At 40.8% G+C, this 20,624-nt stretch overlaps 1 protein-coding gene across 1 annotated transcript; it reads left to right on the forward strand.

Annotated features, from left to right (window-relative positions):
- Window positions 1-6,662: 6,662 nt before the first annotated feature.
- Window positions 6,663-11,846, forward strand: alkal2b (ALK and LTK ligand 2b). Its single transcript, XM_066641290.1, has 6 exons — window positions 6,663-7,399; window positions 8,029-8,323; window positions 9,127-9,180; window positions 9,301-9,381; window positions 9,574-9,647; window positions 11,153-11,846. Exons 2-5 carry the CDS (start codon window positions 8,074-8,076, stop codon window positions 9,636-9,638), a joined length of 450 nt encoding a protein of 149 aa, XP_066497387.1. The 5' UTR covers window positions 6,663-7,399; window positions 8,029-8,073; the 3' UTR covers window positions 9,639-9,647; window positions 11,153-11,846.
- Window positions 11,847-20,624: the final 8,778 nt, after the last annotated feature.

The raw sequence follows: 20,624 nt of genomic DNA on the forward strand, positions 1-20,624 counted from the left end.
CTTACATAGAACTTCGAGAAGCGTTTCGTTCACAAACTAGTCCCTCCCTCCCCTACTCCGATTGGTTCGCTTAAGTGAGAAGGGGGCGTGGTGAAGTAGCCTAAAATCTTCTGATTGCACGGTCTGACTGTAGAGCTCCCGTTATTAGTCGATAACCTTCTCTGTAGACATTTAATTGGTCAGTCTGCACATCAGTAGTCCTTGTTTACGTCAGGCAAAGCTCATGTACCTACCCTCATCTCGAGCAGCTATGCCGAAACGTAAATGTAAGTTCTCGGATGAATTTAAAAAGAAATTCCCATGTTTTGTGTAGTAAATAAAAGTGTAAAGGACCTAATAGTACACATAGGTTCAGCTAAACATACAACGGCAGCGAGGGGTGAGACCTCATCACCCAACCCCCCCAGACGTGTCCTCTTTTTCACCATTTCAGATTAGGTCACCCTAGTCGCTGTGGCCAAGTACAGATGGGTTTAAGACTGCAATTATTTGAAAATCATGTAGAGAATGGTGTGTATAGAAGCCTTAAACGTGTACAGAATCCCTTCTATTGCTTTTTTATCACGGCAATATATACATAATATCATTTACACAACACATTAAACATAGTTTATCCAGATAACGAATGAATCTGTATTATTAAGGTTAATGTTGCATTAAATGTTGCATGTCTTGTGTAAAACGACACTCTCTAACTGCCTTAAGAGACCAAGGACATTGCACAGAAGAAGCCCAGGACACCCTCTTTGGCTGAGCTGCCCCTCTGTTATGCACTGTTGTGGCTACAAGCCCATATTTGATTAAGTTAGACCAAATAATCATCAGCCACATCATGCAGACTTTTACTACTCTTTGAGGCATGTCTCTGCAGGACACAGTCCTGGAGCGGTCCAGATCTGTAAACATTGTGACACAAAACGATTCACTGCTCCTGGTCATGTGACAGCATTGTGCACATGATTTGTCACACTAATGTCATGCAAACAGGCCTTGATAAGTCTTGATAATTAAGTAAATAATCTGTTATCTCAGTAAAACAAAGTTTGTTATTCCACGATAAAGAAAAATATAATATGCTAGCTTGATGAAACAAATAGAATTTACTTGTTATCATGAAAAAACGGGGGGCAGAAGGACATACAAGAGATGCTAGTTTGCTATTTTTCCCCTGCTAATTTCTAGGTGGGACTCCTTGTTGACAGTAACTAATGAGAGTTTGTGCTACTTGGAATTATTTTTAAGAGCAGGTCATTGAAAGTAGACAAACATGCTATTAAAGTAAATCCAGGAAGAAAGTGATGTAAACTTTCACTCCAGCTCAAGCCATCCTCAAAGGATTTCTGACATAATGTTTATTCATTAGTCGTATGACAACAGAGCATGGTTCTTTTCAGCTTCTGGCCTTCAGCTCCAGAGATATAGGAGGATTTAGATGTTTAGCTAACGTTAGATTTGGCTCGTTCATTCACAGCATATAAGTGCTTATTTATCTCCACCTCGGGCCGCCAATAGACTGCCCCCTTGGCATTTTAAAGCTATCAGGCCTTTATTTCAACATGGATTCCAGTCCTTACCCTCTTCTGCTGTTAGACATGCTAAACAAAGGCATAAGATTTCTTGGCTTTTGGAAGTAGACTACTCCCAAAAGGTGTACATGTTTAGTTAAATGAGTTTCAGCTCAAGCAAACCTAACGACGAAAGCGCATGGTTAGCATTAAGAGATTTGTGGTATTAGCCAATTACATGAGGTGGCACGTATGGCCGGTGTGCCCCAAAGGAGCCTGCAGCTGAGTTCATAAAGTCATTTCACAGTGTGCTCCTGCCTCTGGTTGTCATAGAGAAGGTAAAACATCTTGCAAAGCTACTGCACATATGCTGAGAAAAAGCTGGGAATCTACATTAATCTTCACATGCAAACATATCTGCACAGTGAACAATATTTACAAAGCAATATATTAACAGAGCCACTTTAGGGACTTAGAGATGATATGACGTTCAGTTCTGGTCTTCCTGTGATCAAGAACAGAGCTCCGAAGGAAAAAAAGTCAATGTAGAAGTAAGGAGTGGATTGCAGTGGCGGCAGAATGCAAACACAAAAATGTTTGGCTATCCAAGATGGATTCTGACACTGTAAATGTGCTTTTAAAAAGCCACCTATGTAACCATGTATGATCTATATCTCCTGACCACTGAGCACAATGATTTTAATAACCATAACAATAATATAAGCAGAACTCTGGATGCGAACTGAGGGTGGCGCTATTGTACTATAGCTAATGTCACTGCCACACAGCTCCAGGGTCTTGTGGCCCTGGGATGGACCTTCTCCTTGGGTCACTCCCTTTGCGGATGTGGGGTGTTCTCTATGTGTCTGTGTGGGATTCCTCCAGCTGCTCTGGTTTCCTCACAAATACATGTTGGTCGGTGGATTGTTTGTGTGAAACTGTGTCTTGACAGAACTGAACACAAGCACATTTTTTAAGTTTATCAACAAACACAGCATCCCTCAGGCACATGATAATGACAGGCCAAGGCCTTAATAACCTTCACAAAGTCAATGGTCACCCTGTTTCACAGTGATAAAAGTTCCAATTGTTTACCGCAGTCCATGATTCAGTTTGAAGATGAGTGTAAACAAGTCCGTATCTCAGTCACAAAAACCTTCTCAATGAACAATAATTCTCCAAGTTCATGAACAGAAGAAACACCATACAAACGTTATCCAAGATTTACAAAATAGCAAAGACAAAAGAAATACTGCATAGCAAGGAGCAGAGTCTCTGATTTTTAGCTGTTTTTACTCAGTTCTCTTTCTGACTTTCTTCACTATTTCTTTGTATTTGTTTTTCTACATTTGCTCCATTGTGGCGCTGCAACAGAAATGCATGTAAACTGCAAGAAAAGTGTGAAAAACCCTGGTCTAAGGCAAGCAATGATCGCAAAAAACAAAATGGTCATGAAGATAAACTCCGTGATTCAGCGATGCTTCCTGGTGATAAAAGTCTCTAAGGTAACATTCCAGCACAAACACGATTCCAAAACCTTCTGGAAAACTGGAATCCACAAGTATGCCCATTTTTGTCATGATATGACTGACATGCTGATGCATATATGATAAGATAAAGTTATGAGAAACTGCTGTCAAAGTCGTCAGTAATATCAGCTACAGCGAGGAGGTCAGATTGGATTAAAGCTTTGGACAGGGAACTGGCATGAGCTAAGAATAATGAGTTAATGACTACAAGACGATCAGTGGATTTGGGGATCAGCCTCTACCTGTAGGCTGTGTGTGTGTTTGCTGCAGGGGGAAATGAGAACACACAGAGCTAGCATGAATGCTAACCATTTGGCTAATGTTGACAAGAACCTAGAATGTTGTAGTGGATGAATGGGTACTGGGGAGTTGGGAGTCATAATGAGGAATGGGAGGCGCTTGGCAGTTTGTCTGAGCTTGTGAAGAGGAGGGATAAAGGCCACACGTGGGGGGGATTAGCATGGCTGTTTGTGCTGTGTCAAATTCCCTGGACAATCCAAGCCCAGTCCCTAATGTCCAGTCACTTATGTTACATTCATCTGCAGCTTTCCAGAGTAGAAACCCTGAGCGTATCTGGTACTACTCTGTAAAAATTAATTAATAAACTTTTGATGCTAGCATGTGGTTCAGAAGCTCTGGTTATGTTTATGTTATCAGGGAAGACCACGTTACTAATTTAACTGATGAGCACTGGACTAATGTATACAATATAAGGCTCCACAACATGAGTGGATTTCACATTAGGGAAACTGCACTCAGCCCCAAACGACCAATAGAGGGCGATATGAAGGCATGCTGTCCTGTTAAACACCATGAAAAGACATCGTTTTAAGGGTAAGTTGATTTAAACTAGCGAGAGTGCTTTTTCCTTGATATTGAATTGATCCTTTTGTTGGAGAAACCAGGTTCAACAAAGATTTACCCACTAACTAACTGCACTATGAACTGAAATCTTATTTTATGGTGAAAAACTGCCAAACCATGACAATTAAAGACTGTCTGAATACTAAAATGTTTGAATACACTTTCTATAGCAGTGAATATTTCTCTGCTGAAAAAAATGAATTATTCCAATGTTATGTTCATAAATTATAGTATTCAGTAAAATAAGACAACACTATTTTCTTTTAAATAAACAAAGCATTATGGGTAATACAAGTGACCAAGGACTGGGAGGAGGAATCACTTTTTCTGCGATTTTCAGGGTTTATTCTTTTGTGTGTGTCTCGGTTGCATTGGGGGATTATTTAGTGTCTTTTTGTGTGTGTTTGTGTGTTTCTGTTCACTCCTGAGGTCAGTGTGTGATGAGATGTGTTTTAGTTTAAGGGTGTTTACTATCAGGATGTTTATTCACAGTGTGGATATATCTCGATCTCAGTTTTTGCATTTGTCACACTATTTACATGTACATTTTATGGCAAGTTTCTTTTGGTTTTTTTTTATATGTAAATACAATGGGTTTTCACTAAAAATCATGCTGCAATATCCTGTACATTGAGACCATATATTTTACTGTGATATTCTGGCAACCACAGCTGTATTTTACTGAAATCTGTACAGTTTTGATAATCCAAAATCCAAAAAGATGATTTGTGGTATATGCCCTGATCTGCGCAAACAGCTACGAGAAGCCATACTTGCAACTATGTGGAGCAGAAAAAAATGCAGGTGGCAACACAAAAGGAGGCTAAAACTTTATATACACAGTTGGGTGGCTCTCGACTTGCCATTACTTGTGCTAGTTATCTTAAGTGAGCTTGCTGCTGTGCTTTATCATGTCAGATTATTTAAACGCTTTCGATTATACAGGGCAGCTTTGAAGAATTCTATCCCATCTATGTTTATCGCCCTTATTGTAGCACAGGTGATAAAATAAGGGAGGCAGGAAGAGCTCATTCACAAGAAACACTAATCGTATTGCTACACCAAGCATGGTGGGGGTACAAATATGGGCTGAAAGGAGGGAAAGGGACGTGGTGAGAAAGTGAAGATTCCTTACAGAAGGCAGCATATTAACCGTAAAAAGAAATATTTGATTCCAATTTTATGTTCTATTCAGTGTCAACAGGGAAAATCAAGCAGCACCCATCGATTCCACCAGTTTTGCTGGGAACCAAGGACATGTCATCAGAGTGGTTGCAATATTCCAGCGTCACTGCGGCTGAATTCTGTGCCAGAACCAGGGTCATAGAGTGTGTAAATGATAATGAGTTGTGAGCTGTGCATAAGCAAAAGTTTTATTTCTGGTTTCAGGTTGGTTTCTGTGTTCTTTCAGGGGCTTCACACCTACAGACGCTGTCACTGTGTGCATTGAAGAACCTACTCTTTGCTTCCAGCTGGGAAGAAACGTTTCTTTTTATACTGGTTTGTGAACCAATTTATATTAGTGAACACGCACCAAACAGTTCCAAATTAGGTTCGGGAACAGGAACCCAACCAGTTCTGCTTTGGTGGAAAAGGGCTACACAACACGCTCCTCGCAGACCCCTCACAATCCAAGAAACTCTGAAACTCAGAAACTGAGATTATACTGGCTAGGGGAAACTCCAACTTGGAGGAAACAGAGCAGCCTTGCTGAGAAGCGAGGGGATACTTTGCACACTGCCTACTCTGAACTCCAACCTGGAGGAACACGGTGGTCTTGGCTGCACCTCTAACTTGAATGTGTGACAAATCAAACAGATGCTCTACCAGCTGAGCTTACTAGGTTCACCACAGTGAGCACCTTCAGTTCACATCTCAGGTGAGTTTAACGTTGTCTCTTGAGGCAGACATTTTTCTTTTATCCATTCAGACTCTGCAGGGTGCAAAACGTCCCCTCGCTTACGAGCAAAAGGCCAGGGGGTGGATCTCAGTTTCTGAGCTTCACAGTGGCTGCATCTGTGGTAACTCAAGCGGACCAGTGGACACCACCCCCTAATAGAACTACATTGCTGACATCAAAACTGAAATAATTATTTGAAAACTGGTCAAATTCATGAGGTAAAACCTAGGGTACAGTGCTGTTGTATGGCTTGCAGTGTAACAGATACAGAGTATTCAAACAAATCACTGCTTTCTGAAGGTGATGGACTGGCAGCATGTCCAGGGGGTGCCCCTGCTTTGCCTCCAGTGATTCCAGGTGGGCAGGATGAGTTGGTTACAGATAAAAATGAATGGATGTTTTATGTTATAAGCACATTCCCTTCCATGTGTAAGGGGACATACATGAAAACATTATACATATATAATATATCATCTATGGGCTCCATTTCATAGGACAAGTGCGGGCTGTAGATGATCCCATAGAAGTTCTCTACTCCTACAAAAGTTCAATTTGTAATTCAGTCTATATTTAGCCTCACTGTGTGGCACTGTTGAGCCACTTGTGTCTCTTCAGAAGCAGTGCTGCTTAATCTACCACTCCACCATGTTTAATAATACTTCCCCAAGCTTTATAATCCTGATTAGCACGAGGAAAGGCTGTGGTGGCAGGCTGGAGGTGGTCCACCTCGCCGTGAATTTAGGGCTGACCCTGGGGAGAAAAGAGGGAGTGGTAAAATGTTGGGGCTTGTGTAAACGAAAGCGAGCGAGAAGGGCCTTTACTCAATATACACACACACACACATACACACACACGCGCACACACACTCTCTCTCGCTGTAGGTAAGAGAAAGTGCCTTCCGTGCGGCTACTTAACCCTAATCACCACTAATCATGTCTGTAGCTCTGGCGTTTCCAGCAATGTAAAGGAAATACGACTGGACTCTGGACAACGAAAGAGAGGAAGACTGGACACTAGATTAACGACCTGTTGGTGGCGGAGGGACACGGAGTGTTTCCCGCGCGAGGAGGGACAGGTGTGAAGAGCGGAGGAGGACGAAGAGGACACACTTGACCTGCCTGGAGAAAATGGAGGAATCCCCCCCTCTGTGCGCGTTCTGAGGCGGTGGCGAGGAGTTGCGAGGGGAGGGGGGCTATACGCAACAAAAGTCATTACCATGCGCTTCTCCAGGGGAGCTTTTATCAGCGACATCCACATGGAACAATCCACATGGGACGACGGCTCCTTACGTCTGCGACGGGGGATAAAAAGTCAAGGCACCCATGCCGGATGAGTGAGTGAGTGGTGTGGGGGCTCGGAAAACTTCAGCAACAGACGCCAAAGGAGAGAGCGAGGGAGTGATAGACGGACTGGGAGAGGGAGAGGAATACAAAGAAGTGTTTGAGTACTCAAGTACCTTGTACACGTAGAAAACAGACCCGGCTGCCGGCATGGTGTGCTAGAGCCGAGGGTGGCTTCAGAAAGAGGGAGTTGCATTAAGTCTTAAAACCAGGGGAGACTCTGGGAAGGCCCGGGACACCGGCTCCAAAGGATCCAAGCAGGTAATCAGCCTCCTTTACCCACTGTTATGCGAGCTTGGGTTTGTTTGCCCGGGGTGGGGGGGTCGCGCGTAAAAGCGCAATGACCTGCTGCCGCGATACTCAACAAGCTGCCCAGTACGCGCTGTATGTTCTGCACCTTCACTGCAGAGAGTAGTCTATTGCTAGCGCTCTAGGTCTCCCAGTGGCCGGGCCACATGCTTGCGTTCTCCACTGCATGCCAAGGTTGAGAGGTGGCGAAGGAATTCTAACCAGTGCGCAGCTAAAATGTATCTCATTCCTTCAGATATAGACTGTGCCACTCAAGGAGAACAAAAGGGCCAGCTATCAGAGGTCAGTTTGGACATCTTTGGTCAAATGATGTGTAAATTTGGGGACACGCTACAGGGAGCTCATTTATAAACTGCAGACTAATAATCATAGTTCTAATAATAATAAAACACTAAATATGCCATAACTTCAGCTCAGACCCCATCCCCGTTTTCAGAAGGATATAGCTGGCCAATACGCAGCAGCAGAAGTGTGTACCCTGTTAGTGAGCCCAAACTTTTGCACACGGCTCTAATAATAGGAGTCCAAACAGAGTTGAAACTTGGGCAGGGCCCTTAACCAAATCCCTGTTGTGTTTGCAGGGCCAGAGGGCACCGAGGAGGTCTCACATTTGCCCGCCGCTCATTATGAGGACACTGCGCTCCCCGGTCTGTGTGGGACTCCTGCTGGTCATCCTTACTGCTGGCTCATGCAGGAAAGGCAGCAGGGAAGGCAGTAGCCTGCTGGAGCTGCTGTTAGACTCGGGCAGAGTTTCCCAGCAGCAGCTTGCGGACAACAGGCCGGTCAGTGAGCAGCAGCCCCCCAGAAGGAACTACTCCATAGAGACCAGGGAAGGGAATGAAGTGAACAAGTCCTATCAGCATGATCAAATACTGGGTAGGTAACCCGTTTGAACACAGCAGCTGTGTCCTTCACGTTTTGGGAACATTTGAAAATGTCATGAATTGACCAATAGAAATGCTCCAAAATTACTTCCATGTTTTGTTTTTTTTCAATTTGGAGATACATGGGGTTCTTTGGGCAGTGGTGATTTTGTATGCTCTTTATCTGTATATATAAGGTTTTATATACGTTGTAACTTAAATATCTTAGGCTGGACATTTTTACACAGTCAGTGTAGTGTTAATGCAGCCTCTAAGCAAGAGTCTTCTGTTCAATATGTTACATGGTACTGCACAATTTTTATGTATTTACAGAGGTTATTTAAAACATTTAAAAAATGAAATGTGCAATATATTTGGCACAGGACACATTTCTCTTTAAACTCTTTAGACGTTCCCCAGTGGGTTATAAACAGAGCCAATAGTGATGTGTCAAATGCTGCAGAAGTGTGTTCTGTGTGGAAGATGTAGCATTGTTCACTTAGAAAATCAACACATAGTTTGTCCAAAATCTTATGTACGATTCTTATCACACTGTTTGCTTTGGGCATTCATTAAACTCAAGCACACGTGTCTCTCTTGTCCGTTTGTTCATTTGGAAAATGTGACTTTTTGAATCCTGTACGTTCAGGTCACTGCTGTTATATGGGTGAAAGGTTCTAGAGTCTGTCTTTGGTGTAGATTACTTTTGTAGCACCACAATAACAATTTTCTAATCGTGTCTAGTCTAGATTGTGATGCCTTAGCATCATTTGTATCAATAATAACTCTGGCTTATTGATTTCTTTACTTCAACAGAGGTCTTTCCTAGAGATCTGCGGCAAAAGGAAAAGTTCCTGAAGCATTTAACAGGTGAGCAGTGTGTGTGTGTGTGTGTGTTCAATAGATTCATAATGTGCTACACTCTGCTATGTTGTGTTGTGTCTATTTAATCATGCTTTTTTTGTTTGTTTTGTTTTCTGTATGTTTCAGGTCCTCTCTATTTTAGCCCCAAATGCAGCAAACACTTTTATAGACTTTATCATAATACCAGGGACTGCACGATACCAGCCTGTGAGTGACACCACCCTACATACCATGATACACTTTTACCATAAGGGTTGCTGTAGTATGAGTCCAGTATTTGATCTTCTCATTTTAAATATGGTGATGATGATGAATTGCCTCAGACACTGTGTTTTGAAGCTCTACTGTACGTATGTAACATATGCTCACGACCTGTCTTTTTGTACTTTAATGTTGCAGATTATAAACGATGTGCTCGGCTACTCACGAGGTTAGCAGGCAGTCAGCGGTGCTCCGAGGGATAGACCTTACAGGTGAATGGTTAACTCAGAGTATACAGTGTAATGATGTCACGCTTGTTCTTCACTGGGGCATGTTAGGGGTTTTCTCAGAGGCCATATAAAATGTACACCCATTGCCTTATCTCTGCACAAGGCTTATCAGTAGCCTGCCCATTAGATGCTGGTTTCTTTAAACCGTACATAAACACAGCCCATACTCACTTCGCAGAACTGTGGAAGATGTGGAGCAGAGTAAAGCAAAATGTAATAAAAGTGAAGTTATAAAACTGCAAAAGTAGACTTAGAGGATGTTAGGATATGGGTCAAAGTTTGATGGGAAAGGCAATATAAAACGTGTCCTCTAAAGGTAAAAATAGCATAGCTACATATTGGCTCTCAGTTAAACACTGATTACGTTGTTGTGCATTGTGTGGTACAGCCGTTACCCAGCTGTAAATCCTACTGACTAAATATTTAGTAACTATGGTGAAAGTTATACAGCTTAAAAAGTTAACTGCTTCAGTGAGTGAAATGTGTAGGAATGTCACAATAGAGTTTTTTAAATCGATATATTGTCCCAGGAATACCAAATTATTGCTTTTTAAGACCGTTTTATACCACTGATATAAAGGTAATATTATGGCATATTCAGACATTGTAATTTTAATATAAAAATATTTAAATATCCCAAATGGCTATAACATAAATTAAATAAAACAAGTGTTTTTCAAGAAATCTACATAACGGCTCCAGAACAGAGAGACCAGGGAAAACCGGAGAACAGGACAGAGGCAGTGGTTAAAACACTGGGAAAATGTGTTCTTTTGTAAACAAACATTTCTTTAAACACAATGGGGGATACTGAAGTCAGCAAAAATGGTTGAGGTAATATCCACATACTGTACAATACGTCAATTATGTGATTACTGTAACAGGCCTCATAGTCTGTGCCCACATATGAGACTAATTGCTGTACTTAGATTTAAAAATCATGTTTAAAGAAGACATCATTCATTAAATAATGTATTCATTTTCTGCAACTGCTTTATGTTGTCAAGGGTGGCTTTGGGTCCTGAGTGTACACAGAATCATTGTGCGTTATACCATATATAAAACACACACACACACACACACACACGCACATATATATATATATATATATATATATTTCCAAAAGTAAGTGTGCAGTTAGAACACATCACACTATGAGACAGTCTGAGACAGGATGCTGGAACTGATGTCTTTGTGTCTTTTTAGTGCTGTGATATTGGGAAAGCCTCACTGTATATGAACTGTTTCTGTAAAGTAGTGTAAAATTACATGCACCAGAACATGTTGGTACCGGTGATATATTCATTGCTAAAATGTACTACACATAGTACAAGTTATTAGTTGGTACATATACGCATTTCTGTAGTCCATCTGCACGTGTGACCACATCAACAGTTGTTACACCGTTGTTAAAGCTGCTATTACAGAGTCCATCTGTAACTGAGACTGAACTTCACTAATTCTCCATGATTGTCTCCCTTTTGCAGACATCAACAGCCCTAAAGACACAAAGAGAACCAAGAAAAAAAGTGCCTTGGAGAAGAACAGGGAAGTCATATGAACTCATATCCATATTTGTCATCGCCGTTATTTTCAAATGAATGAAACGCCTCTGTAGATTACTACATACAGAATCGTGCCAGTCTTGATGGACGGGCGGAATCAACGCCATCGCTGAACTCTCGGATAACTCTTATGGTGCAAGTGAAGACGATGCTTTCAGAGAAGCAAAAGAACAGATATCCTGCTGCCAAAAGACTGTGGACTACACAGTCGACTGCAAATGCTTTAATGTCAGTTGATTTGCCTTCACAAGTGGTTTTCCCAGTAGTCTAGCTCACTTTAGCTTCTGGTCTAGTGTTTTTGACAGCCTCAGTTACACCACATAGACAACCGAATCCCCTCGATCCAGTGATTGAATTATGAACTGCATGGTGAATACTTGCCTTTATTTTTATTTGTTTTTTCAATTCATTTGCAAGACATTTCTTTCGGCGGAGACTGGTGACGAACAGTGCTGGGCGCAGTTTCTTCTATGAAAGACAAGAAGTCAGCTTTCTCCTGAATATGAATGTCCTATAGTATATATGCTCTATTTATATATTCAAGCTATTGTCAGTTGCTGTTGTGAAACGTATAAACACCCCAGCTAGAGTGCAATATGTACATAATGTAAAAATCAGAGGGTATTTGATCTTTAAATAAACATGTTTGTTATATAATGGAGTGTGTGGTGAGTTATGAAAGCGTCTTCGTTGGCCATGTGGTAGGAGCTAGTTTTAGTTGTGCTTGGCTTTAAAGATGGATGGATAATGCTTGTCAGATATTGTGACACTAAAAACAATGATTATCAGTACACCACAGGAACTTAATTATTTCTCAGAGGGCTAGCAGTTTAATATGACTCTGAAAACGTGACCACGTTACCACCAAAATTAATGATATAAAGTTGCAGTAGACAGTTCACCGCAGTGCCTGTCCGTGTTATAGAAGTTCACATAGAGCTTTCGCATCCTGAATTTTGACTAATACCTCAGTGTAAGGCTGGTCAATAATTCAGTATCTAACAATCGCAATATAAATGCTGCCTGCAGTTCATTGTACTCAATTTTAAAGTTAGATTAAAAATACTAATATTGATTAAACTGAGTGGATTGGGTTTGATGCCAATGTCATAATGCTTATTGGTTTTTGGCAGTTATTGCACTTATATTGTTCATATCAATAATAGAACTGTATTGACCAAACTTAAGTAATATATTGGCCATATCGTCCAGCTCTGCATTAGTCAAAGTGACCTCCAGTGGTCAAGCAAGTGAACCACAACAATAAAGATGCTCCAGGTCTGTTTTTCAGGGTGTCTATAAAAAATCTAAAGCTATTGCTGAAGCTAAATATAAAGCTATTGCTTAAACTATTTTAACCATCTTCTTTATGGTATTTATGGTGAAATTGTAATAGCCAGAACATGAAATAAACTTGCCTACTGCACCTTTAAGCATTAAAGTTTAGTTCCATGCTACGCTAACTTTATTGGACATGTATTACCCAGACAAATTGCCTCTGAAAATAGCTGTGAGACATATACTTAATAATGCCACTGGAGGAACCTGCTGCAATGTGAATCATTCTTTTTGGGGAGTAATGCTTGGCACAAAGTCTGCTCAAGTGCTGTGAGACTGCCCCGGAGGCATTTGGAGAGCATGACTTACATTAACTCTTATTCTCCCTGTCTGATTTCTCAAGAAAGTCAAGTCTGATCCATTCAAAGGAAAAGTGTGTTTGACCGATAATGTACATTCATAACAGCAGTGCTGCGCGCATGCTGGACCAATCAGTGGTCATGTTACTGCTATTACACAAGGCACAGATGAGCATTTCATGCTAAATGTTTTAGCAAATCAGACAGATATAAAGCACAGCTAGACTGATAACTGGGACACTTGCATACCCGCTAACGGAATCTGTATTTGACTGTGAATTAGCCTTACTTTCTAGACAACTTTCTCCTACTTTCCTGCAAGCTACAAGGCCTGCTATTGGCAAGCATGAGGCCCCTAGCCCACAGCGCCCACAGATCTAGCCTGTGCAATGTGCCCAGACATGCCACGTTAGCGCTCACGCTAACAAGTTTACAGAATTTGTATAATCAAGAGATACACAAGAGAAAAGCCTCAATAGAAACATGCACTTAAGCACATTAGAGGCTAAATTCACAAGCACAATCTGTAAACAGATATATATAAATATATTCATAAAGAGACATTTCAAAGGGAGCTTTCGTGTGAAGTTAGCCGGTAACTGTGAATGACAACATGAAGGGGAGCGAAGAGGGAAGATTACTTTTCAGAACGGAGCCAGACAGGCATCTAATGTGTTTAATCGAGGCATGTAGGCAAAGAGAAGCTGTCTATGATGAAAGGTAGCCTCATATTCCACTTGTACACTGAGCTGACACAAGTTACGAAATGCTTTTCCCCTGCCATTAGATCTCAAACCCTGTAAGGGTCAATAGCACATGACGTGAATGTGCTTTTTCAAAGCAGTTTATGCAATAGTACCTCAGGGTGCTCTGCATGTCTTCATGTGCTAGTCTTTATACATACATATTTGAAAATGAATACACACCAATCTGCCACAACATTAAAGCCACTGACCATGGCATCTGTCAAGGGGTGGGATATTTGAGGCAGCAAATGACCAGGCAGTTCTGTAAACTGATGTTGAAAGCAAGGAAAATGGGAGAGGGTAAGGAAGAACAAAGGTTCATTTGTCATGGCTAAGTTCAGAGCAGCTCCAAAATGGTAGGTCTTGTGAGGTGTACCACACCTCCAAAATGGTCCAAAGACGCACAACTGGTGATACGGCAACAGGATCACAGGCACACAAGGCCCATTGATTTGTGAAGTATCACTGTAGTGCAAAGAATTAAAGGCAACATAGAAAGGCTGCGTATCTTTCACGGTGGAACTGTATGTTGAGTAAGAAGTTCAGTTTGTATATGGCTGAAGTCTAACTTGCCTTTACATTTTTTATTCCCTGTATGCTTACCAGAGAAACTCCTTTGTAACTCGTGCTGTTTAGTTTTGTAGCACTTCCGTCTGAGATTATTTTCGTGCAGTTAGAAGTCTCCCGAATTTCAAATAAGTTCCACCTTAGGTAATTTGTGACAGCAAAAATAAGACAATATTATTCACATATGGAGCAGGAATAGAGCTATATCCTCATTTTTTTCATGCTTTTCAACAATTGGAAATCTCTTCACAATTTAAATGTCTCCAGATGTTGTTTCTCAGCCAGAAAAGCACAGAGATGAAGCCTGAGACATTCAGTTTTTTGCACATATACAATGTGGGGGTTTGTTGCATACAAACACTGAACCTATAATGTGCAACGACCAGAATGCTGCCTATAAATGTGTCTTCCGCATTTAACCCATCTCTGGCCATGAACACACACACACACACACACACAATATTACACTAGCGGCTGTGAACACACACCCAGAGCTGAGCATTTGGGGCATTAGTGCCCTGCTCAAGGGCACTTCAGCCATGGATGTTCCTGCTGGTCCTGGGGATTGAACTGGCAACCTAGCCCTAGTACCAAGCATGGTCCTCTAACCATTAGAACAAGACTGGATCTTTTTTTTTCTAGCTTGCTTAACAGTGAGGATATGAATAAGTGTTTTAAATTAAACTGTGTTGATCTGGCCGCAAAATTCCTACCTCAGGATCTGCTGTTAAAATCTTGGTGTCAATAGCACATGACACCTTCATCTTTGTGGCGGACCTAAGCAATGTTGAGCATGTTTTTAATATTATGGCAGATCTGTGGAGTCTACATATCCAAACTAAAACTATAAAATGCTGAAAATAATTAATATGAACTAAATATAACAAGATTTTGTTTATTTCTATAGGTAGTAATAGGGCTGGACGATATGGGCAAAAGCTATATCACTAATTATATATTTCTAAATTTCAGTCAATACGATATAATTCCAATATTAATATAAACAACATAAAAGCCACAGAAAATCTGCCCTGAACAAACAAGAAACATGACATCACTGTAAACTTTTTTTGTTTGAGTCCCGCTCCTGGTTACTGTCTGTGAGGAGTTAGTGTGTTCTCCTTGTGTCCGCGTGGGTTTCCTCCGGGTGCTCCGGTTTCCTCCCACAGTCCAAAACCTCAAAAGTGTCCATGGGTGTGAGTGTGTGTGTTGCCCCCTTCAGGGTGTATTCCCGCCTTGCGCCCAGTGATTCCAGGTAAGCTCTGGACCCACCGTGACCCTGAACTGAATAAGCGCTTACAGACAATGAATGAATGAATGAATGAATTAATTTACAGTTATGGGCAGCGTCCTGCAATGAACGTTAGAATATTGAAATATTGTAAAAAGGGTTTTTAAAATCATATTGTTATTGAAACATTTTATATTGTGATATTTATTGATATTGAATTATTGTCCAGCCCTAGGTAGTAACATAGGACCAGAATACCGCCTATAAGTTGAATGTGCTAGTGGAGTGTTTGCCAGTTGAAACAATCTCTCTCTCTCTCTCTCTCTCTCTCTCTCTTTGGGGAACTCCCACTACATTCAGCTGCCAACAGTGTAGTTTAGCTGGTCTGACTCTTGATTGGGGCGGGAGCCAAATTCACAGGACGAAAATAAAACACTAAGCGCTAATGTTAAACACAAATGTTTAATTTAACCCATAGGTGACAGGCACGTGACCAGAAAGTGGGACAAGGTCAGATTGATGGAAACACACGGCGTCCTGTATGGCACCAAGGTCAGCACAGTTCATAGTGATAAGCCGCGTGAACATCGTGCGCTGACTTCATTGCACTGAGAGGACCACACACAAAGCAGGTTCAGAGAAATGAAAAATCCGATCTGGAATGCAACAGCCTGCCACATTAGGCATCCTCAACAAATCAGACACGCAGACCTTCGAGGATATTTCTTTGTTATGAGCGCGCTATATGCTAGCACTTTACAGAGATTACACAGAACAGAAGCTGATAATGAAACTGCAATGACTGGAGGAAGTATTCTGGCTGCTTTGCTCTGATATCAGTGTTAGAAACAGCAAGACAAAGCAAGTTTATTCATAGAGGTCCTTTCATACACAAAGGCAATTTACAGAAACAACAGAAAAAGTACAGCTTTATTAAATGAACAGTACATTAAACAGTAAATTGAATCAGGAGAACAGAACATCTGTTTTTGCTACTCAAGGCTCAGCACAGCAGTAACTGCACTATGTAACGTCTGGAGGAGGGTAGGAAACAAGTCCCTTCACCCCTAGAATTACTGTAAATAAGCTATTTACAGTAATTACTCAATGCAATGCCATCACTATCATTACCTTTTGTGTAATATTCAATTAACAATGGACACAATGTACAGTTATGTATTTGCTTGGCCGTAACTGTCAGAGTAGAGTCTGCGCGACACAGTGCTGCGAACACACAGATGACCCATTGCTAATTACCTCCAGAAATGTAATGAGTTAACGTTTAACACTTGCCGTTTACACAGGCGTTTATCTGGATAAACAGCAAAACCATTAAACCCAAATAAGTCATTCTCTGCTCAAAGTCTGCTACATGTCTGCCGCCGTTTCTCACACTGGTTAACAACCCTCTGCAAAACATTAAATCTTCTCAAACTGACACGAAGCATTCAAAGAACTCCATAAGCTGATTAATGGACCGGGCCGTTTCGGAGCACATGATCTGAGAATGTTCAAAGTAGCGACCCTTTACAACTGACCACTAAAAACCCCACAGCCTTAAACATATTCTGCAACATAAAGGTCAACACCGTGTTACGTTGGCTGAAGCAAGCACATGAAACCAACAAAAGGTGGCCAAAAGGAATACTGTCTAAGAATCACTTGTTCAGTGCATGTGCACATTAATGTGTGTATCTGGGGCCCACCAACCCATACATTGTGAAGTGAGACCTCCCAGTCCTTTTTTTGTGGGCTGCTAAAAAGGTAAAATGTGGAGTAAAATGAGCAATTCTAATTTTGCACTGCTTTCTATGTCAAGTGCAAAGACTTTGGAATTCAGCCCTGTCATCTGAATCTGTCTAATCAGCGAGAGCACATAAAAGAGTTTAAATGAAGCAAAACAGACACAACGAGTGCAGAGAAATGAGAGCACTGGGTAAAAACAGAGAAAACAAGAATGGAGAAAAAAGAGAACTGAGTGAAAATGGCTAAAAGCCAGACACGCTGCTCGAGTTTTGATCCTTGTGGTATTTTAGGTCAAAGCAGGTTACAGATGTTCCATTAAGACCCCAGACCTTTATTCACTTGTGGAAAAGAGGGAGAATGTCTCCTTTAAAACTGCTAAATGGTGTTATCTCTACAAATTTCTACAAATTATAATTGTGCTGCTTTCTTGACAGCATTTAGTCTGGAAATCTGTCTCTTGGCTAATTTCCTAGCGTCTTAAGCAAGGTTCAAACAGGAATCAAAGACATTAATCTGTTAAAAGTGCAAAGGAGTCCACCCTCATGCCTAGCATGTGTGCTATGACACATTATTTATCTCTAATGAGTCAAAAAAATGTCACAGTGTATTTAACTAACTCGATTCACCACTTGCCTTTTCTTTCAAGACAAATCTATGTCTGAAAAAAAAAACTCTAAACAAAAAGCTCCTATGTACCAGAGGGGTATGGAAAAGATAGTCCTGGTTTAAGGGCCTTGTTCACTTTGATTTTGACTGTAACTTTAAAGTCACCTTTTTGTTTCTATACTCATTGTCCAATATACTAGCTCCACAGACCATTAGTTCTACAATTACAGACTGGAGTTCACCTGTTGGTTTACATACATAGTTAGCATATGGTTAGCATAACACATATGGTGTGTTAGAATTTGAAGTAGAATTTGAATCACGTTATTGGCCACTGTGCTTGCACACAAGAGGAATTTGTTCTCCAAAATAAGCCAATCCGTGCAGCGAAACACATATTTACACACACTAGTGAACACTAGGGGGCAGTAAGCACACATACCCGGAGCGGTGGGCAGCCCTAGCCATGACTCAGGGAGCAGTTGGGGTTAGGTGCCTTGCTCAAGAGCACTTCAGTCCTGACGCGCCGGCACTGGGGATAGAACCGGTAACCTTCCCTTTACAAGTTCAGTTCCCCAACCACCAGGTCACGGCTGCCCCCATGTTTAATGTTAGCAGCGCTGCTGGAGTTTTTAAACACACTGTCCACTCTGTTAGACACATCTACCTCATTGGTCCACCTTTAATAGATGTAAAGTCAGAGCTGCATCCATTGCTGCAGTTTGTTGGTCAGCCTCTAGTTCTTCATCAGTGGACACAGGATGCTGTTGGCTGGATGTATCGACTCCAAGAGTTGCAACTCTTGGCTAATGGTTGATACGAGCGACTCCCAGATGCTTAAAAAAAAAATCTTTGGGAATTGACTCCCTGTTTTTTAAAGGCTTTTAGAAATAGAGTCTATATATAGCGTGTGGTTCCAGAGTTGTCTAAGCAGCAGAGACAGCGCAGCGAGAAAGGGTAATGTGCCTTACAAACAGATGGAGCATTTTCCTGTTTTTATTTCCTTGCAATTATCTGTTTCAAGTAAGAAATATAGGATTATTAACTGGCTTTCCCATTATAATTTAGTATTTATTACTTGATGAAAAGTACAACACATTTTGTCATAATTCACATTTTGAAATGATTATTTTTAGTAGCAAATAATTTTCCTAATTTTTATTTTTTAAATGAAATTAAATTAACACTAAAAACCATTCACTTTCCCACATGGATTGTTTATGTAACATGCAGGTGTATTTTCCAGACCTCAGACACAGGTAAGCAGACTGGGAGAAAGAGGCACTTGTTACATTTCTTGCATAGCTGGGTGTGGATGATTGACATCTGAAGGGGTGGCTGCATAAAAGCCAGACAAGAGCAGTGAGTGCATCTTTATTTTGGCTTCCACGCTGGGGCAGGGACAGCTACTACTGCATTGTAAGTCTGATGTGTATGGAGTGCACTTGAGGAAATAAGAAACTAGTGACTGCACAGGAGTGTGATTCATATGCAATGATTCACTTTTGCGTGCGTGCATGTTTGCGTTCCTGTGTGCGTGTATGTGCACTCTGCCAGGGCAACTTCATTTTTAGTTGATTGCCAAAGTACATGTGACAACCAGTTTGGCAGACATTTTTCAAGTGTGTAAGAGATGGCGCAGAGGCACATTATATATATACAATCAGAAATGAATAACATTAGGTGAGTTATAGTAAGAGTCAAAAGTTTGCACATCTCATTCAATGGTTTTTCTTTTATTATTTTCTACATTGTAAATTGTGGAAAACTTCAAAACTATGAAGTAACATGTGTCAGTCAGCTTCATGAGGTCGTCACCTGGAACAGTTTTCACTGAACAGCTGTGGCCTCATCGAGAGTTAATTTGTAGAATCTCTCGCCTTAGTCTGAGGTGTCTGAGACTGTAACTTGGGTTGTGCAGAGGTGGGGGCTGATACACAGTGAACAGCCCTATTCCACCAATGACTAATGATTAATGAATGGTACTGTACACTAAAAATATAAACGAATAAAAAGAAAAATGCTTCATGAAAGTGACTCCAATTAGTTATTACTACACTTACAACTGTAATATTTATGATATTAGACCTCAGGAGACTTTTGGGACATAAAATACAAAAAAAATCATGAGTGGCCCTGAGGAAAAACCACATAAAAAAGTTATTAAAAATGGCCCCTGTAACAATAAAAAATGTAATGCTCCCTCTTGCTGTTTCTCATCACTAAAAAAAAATAAAATAAAATAAAAAATTGTCTGCAGAAACTTGCTAAAGCTAACACTTAAAAAATGATGGGAGTTTGATAAGCCACAACAAACATGGCTGACATGAGAAATGTATTATATTCATAACTTAAGCCCAAAGCTGATGACTGTCCAGTAGATATGCCCTGAGACCTGTTCCTATTTAATGCTCTGGTTTATTACTCACTCTCATATACACACATATGCAAATAAACACACGCACACTATGTATTTTGTCCATAAAAATATTTATACTGAACAAAGCAGCTATTAATATACAATTAAAAATGCATAAAACATATAAACAAAACTAAAATAAAGGGGTATTATAACAGATGTACAGAGATTAAATTAATTTTGACCATCTTTTTAATTTCAAGAGTTCACTGGACACGCTGCTGCTTTGGGGTGGTAGCCCTCCAGGGGTCCTGATTTTTTTTTTCCAACCTGACGTCATTTTCCCTGTCCAAGCGTCGCCTGATCGAAAAATGATCAAAGTTAGCGGCTGTAGTCAACACACCTTTCAAAAAATACACACACTTTGTTCCAATCTATTTTATACAATATGGTGTTCACATCTGGCAAAACAATAAGTCCTTTATATGAAAACTTTACCGTG

This window comes from Hoplias malabaricus, chromosome 1, assembly GCF_029633855.1.
Source record: "Hoplias malabaricus isolate fHopMal1 chromosome 1, fHopMal1.hap1, whole genome shotgun sequence".
Taxonomy (NCBI): domain Eukaryota; kingdom Metazoa; phylum Chordata; class Actinopteri; order Characiformes; family Erythrinidae; genus Hoplias; species Hoplias malabaricus.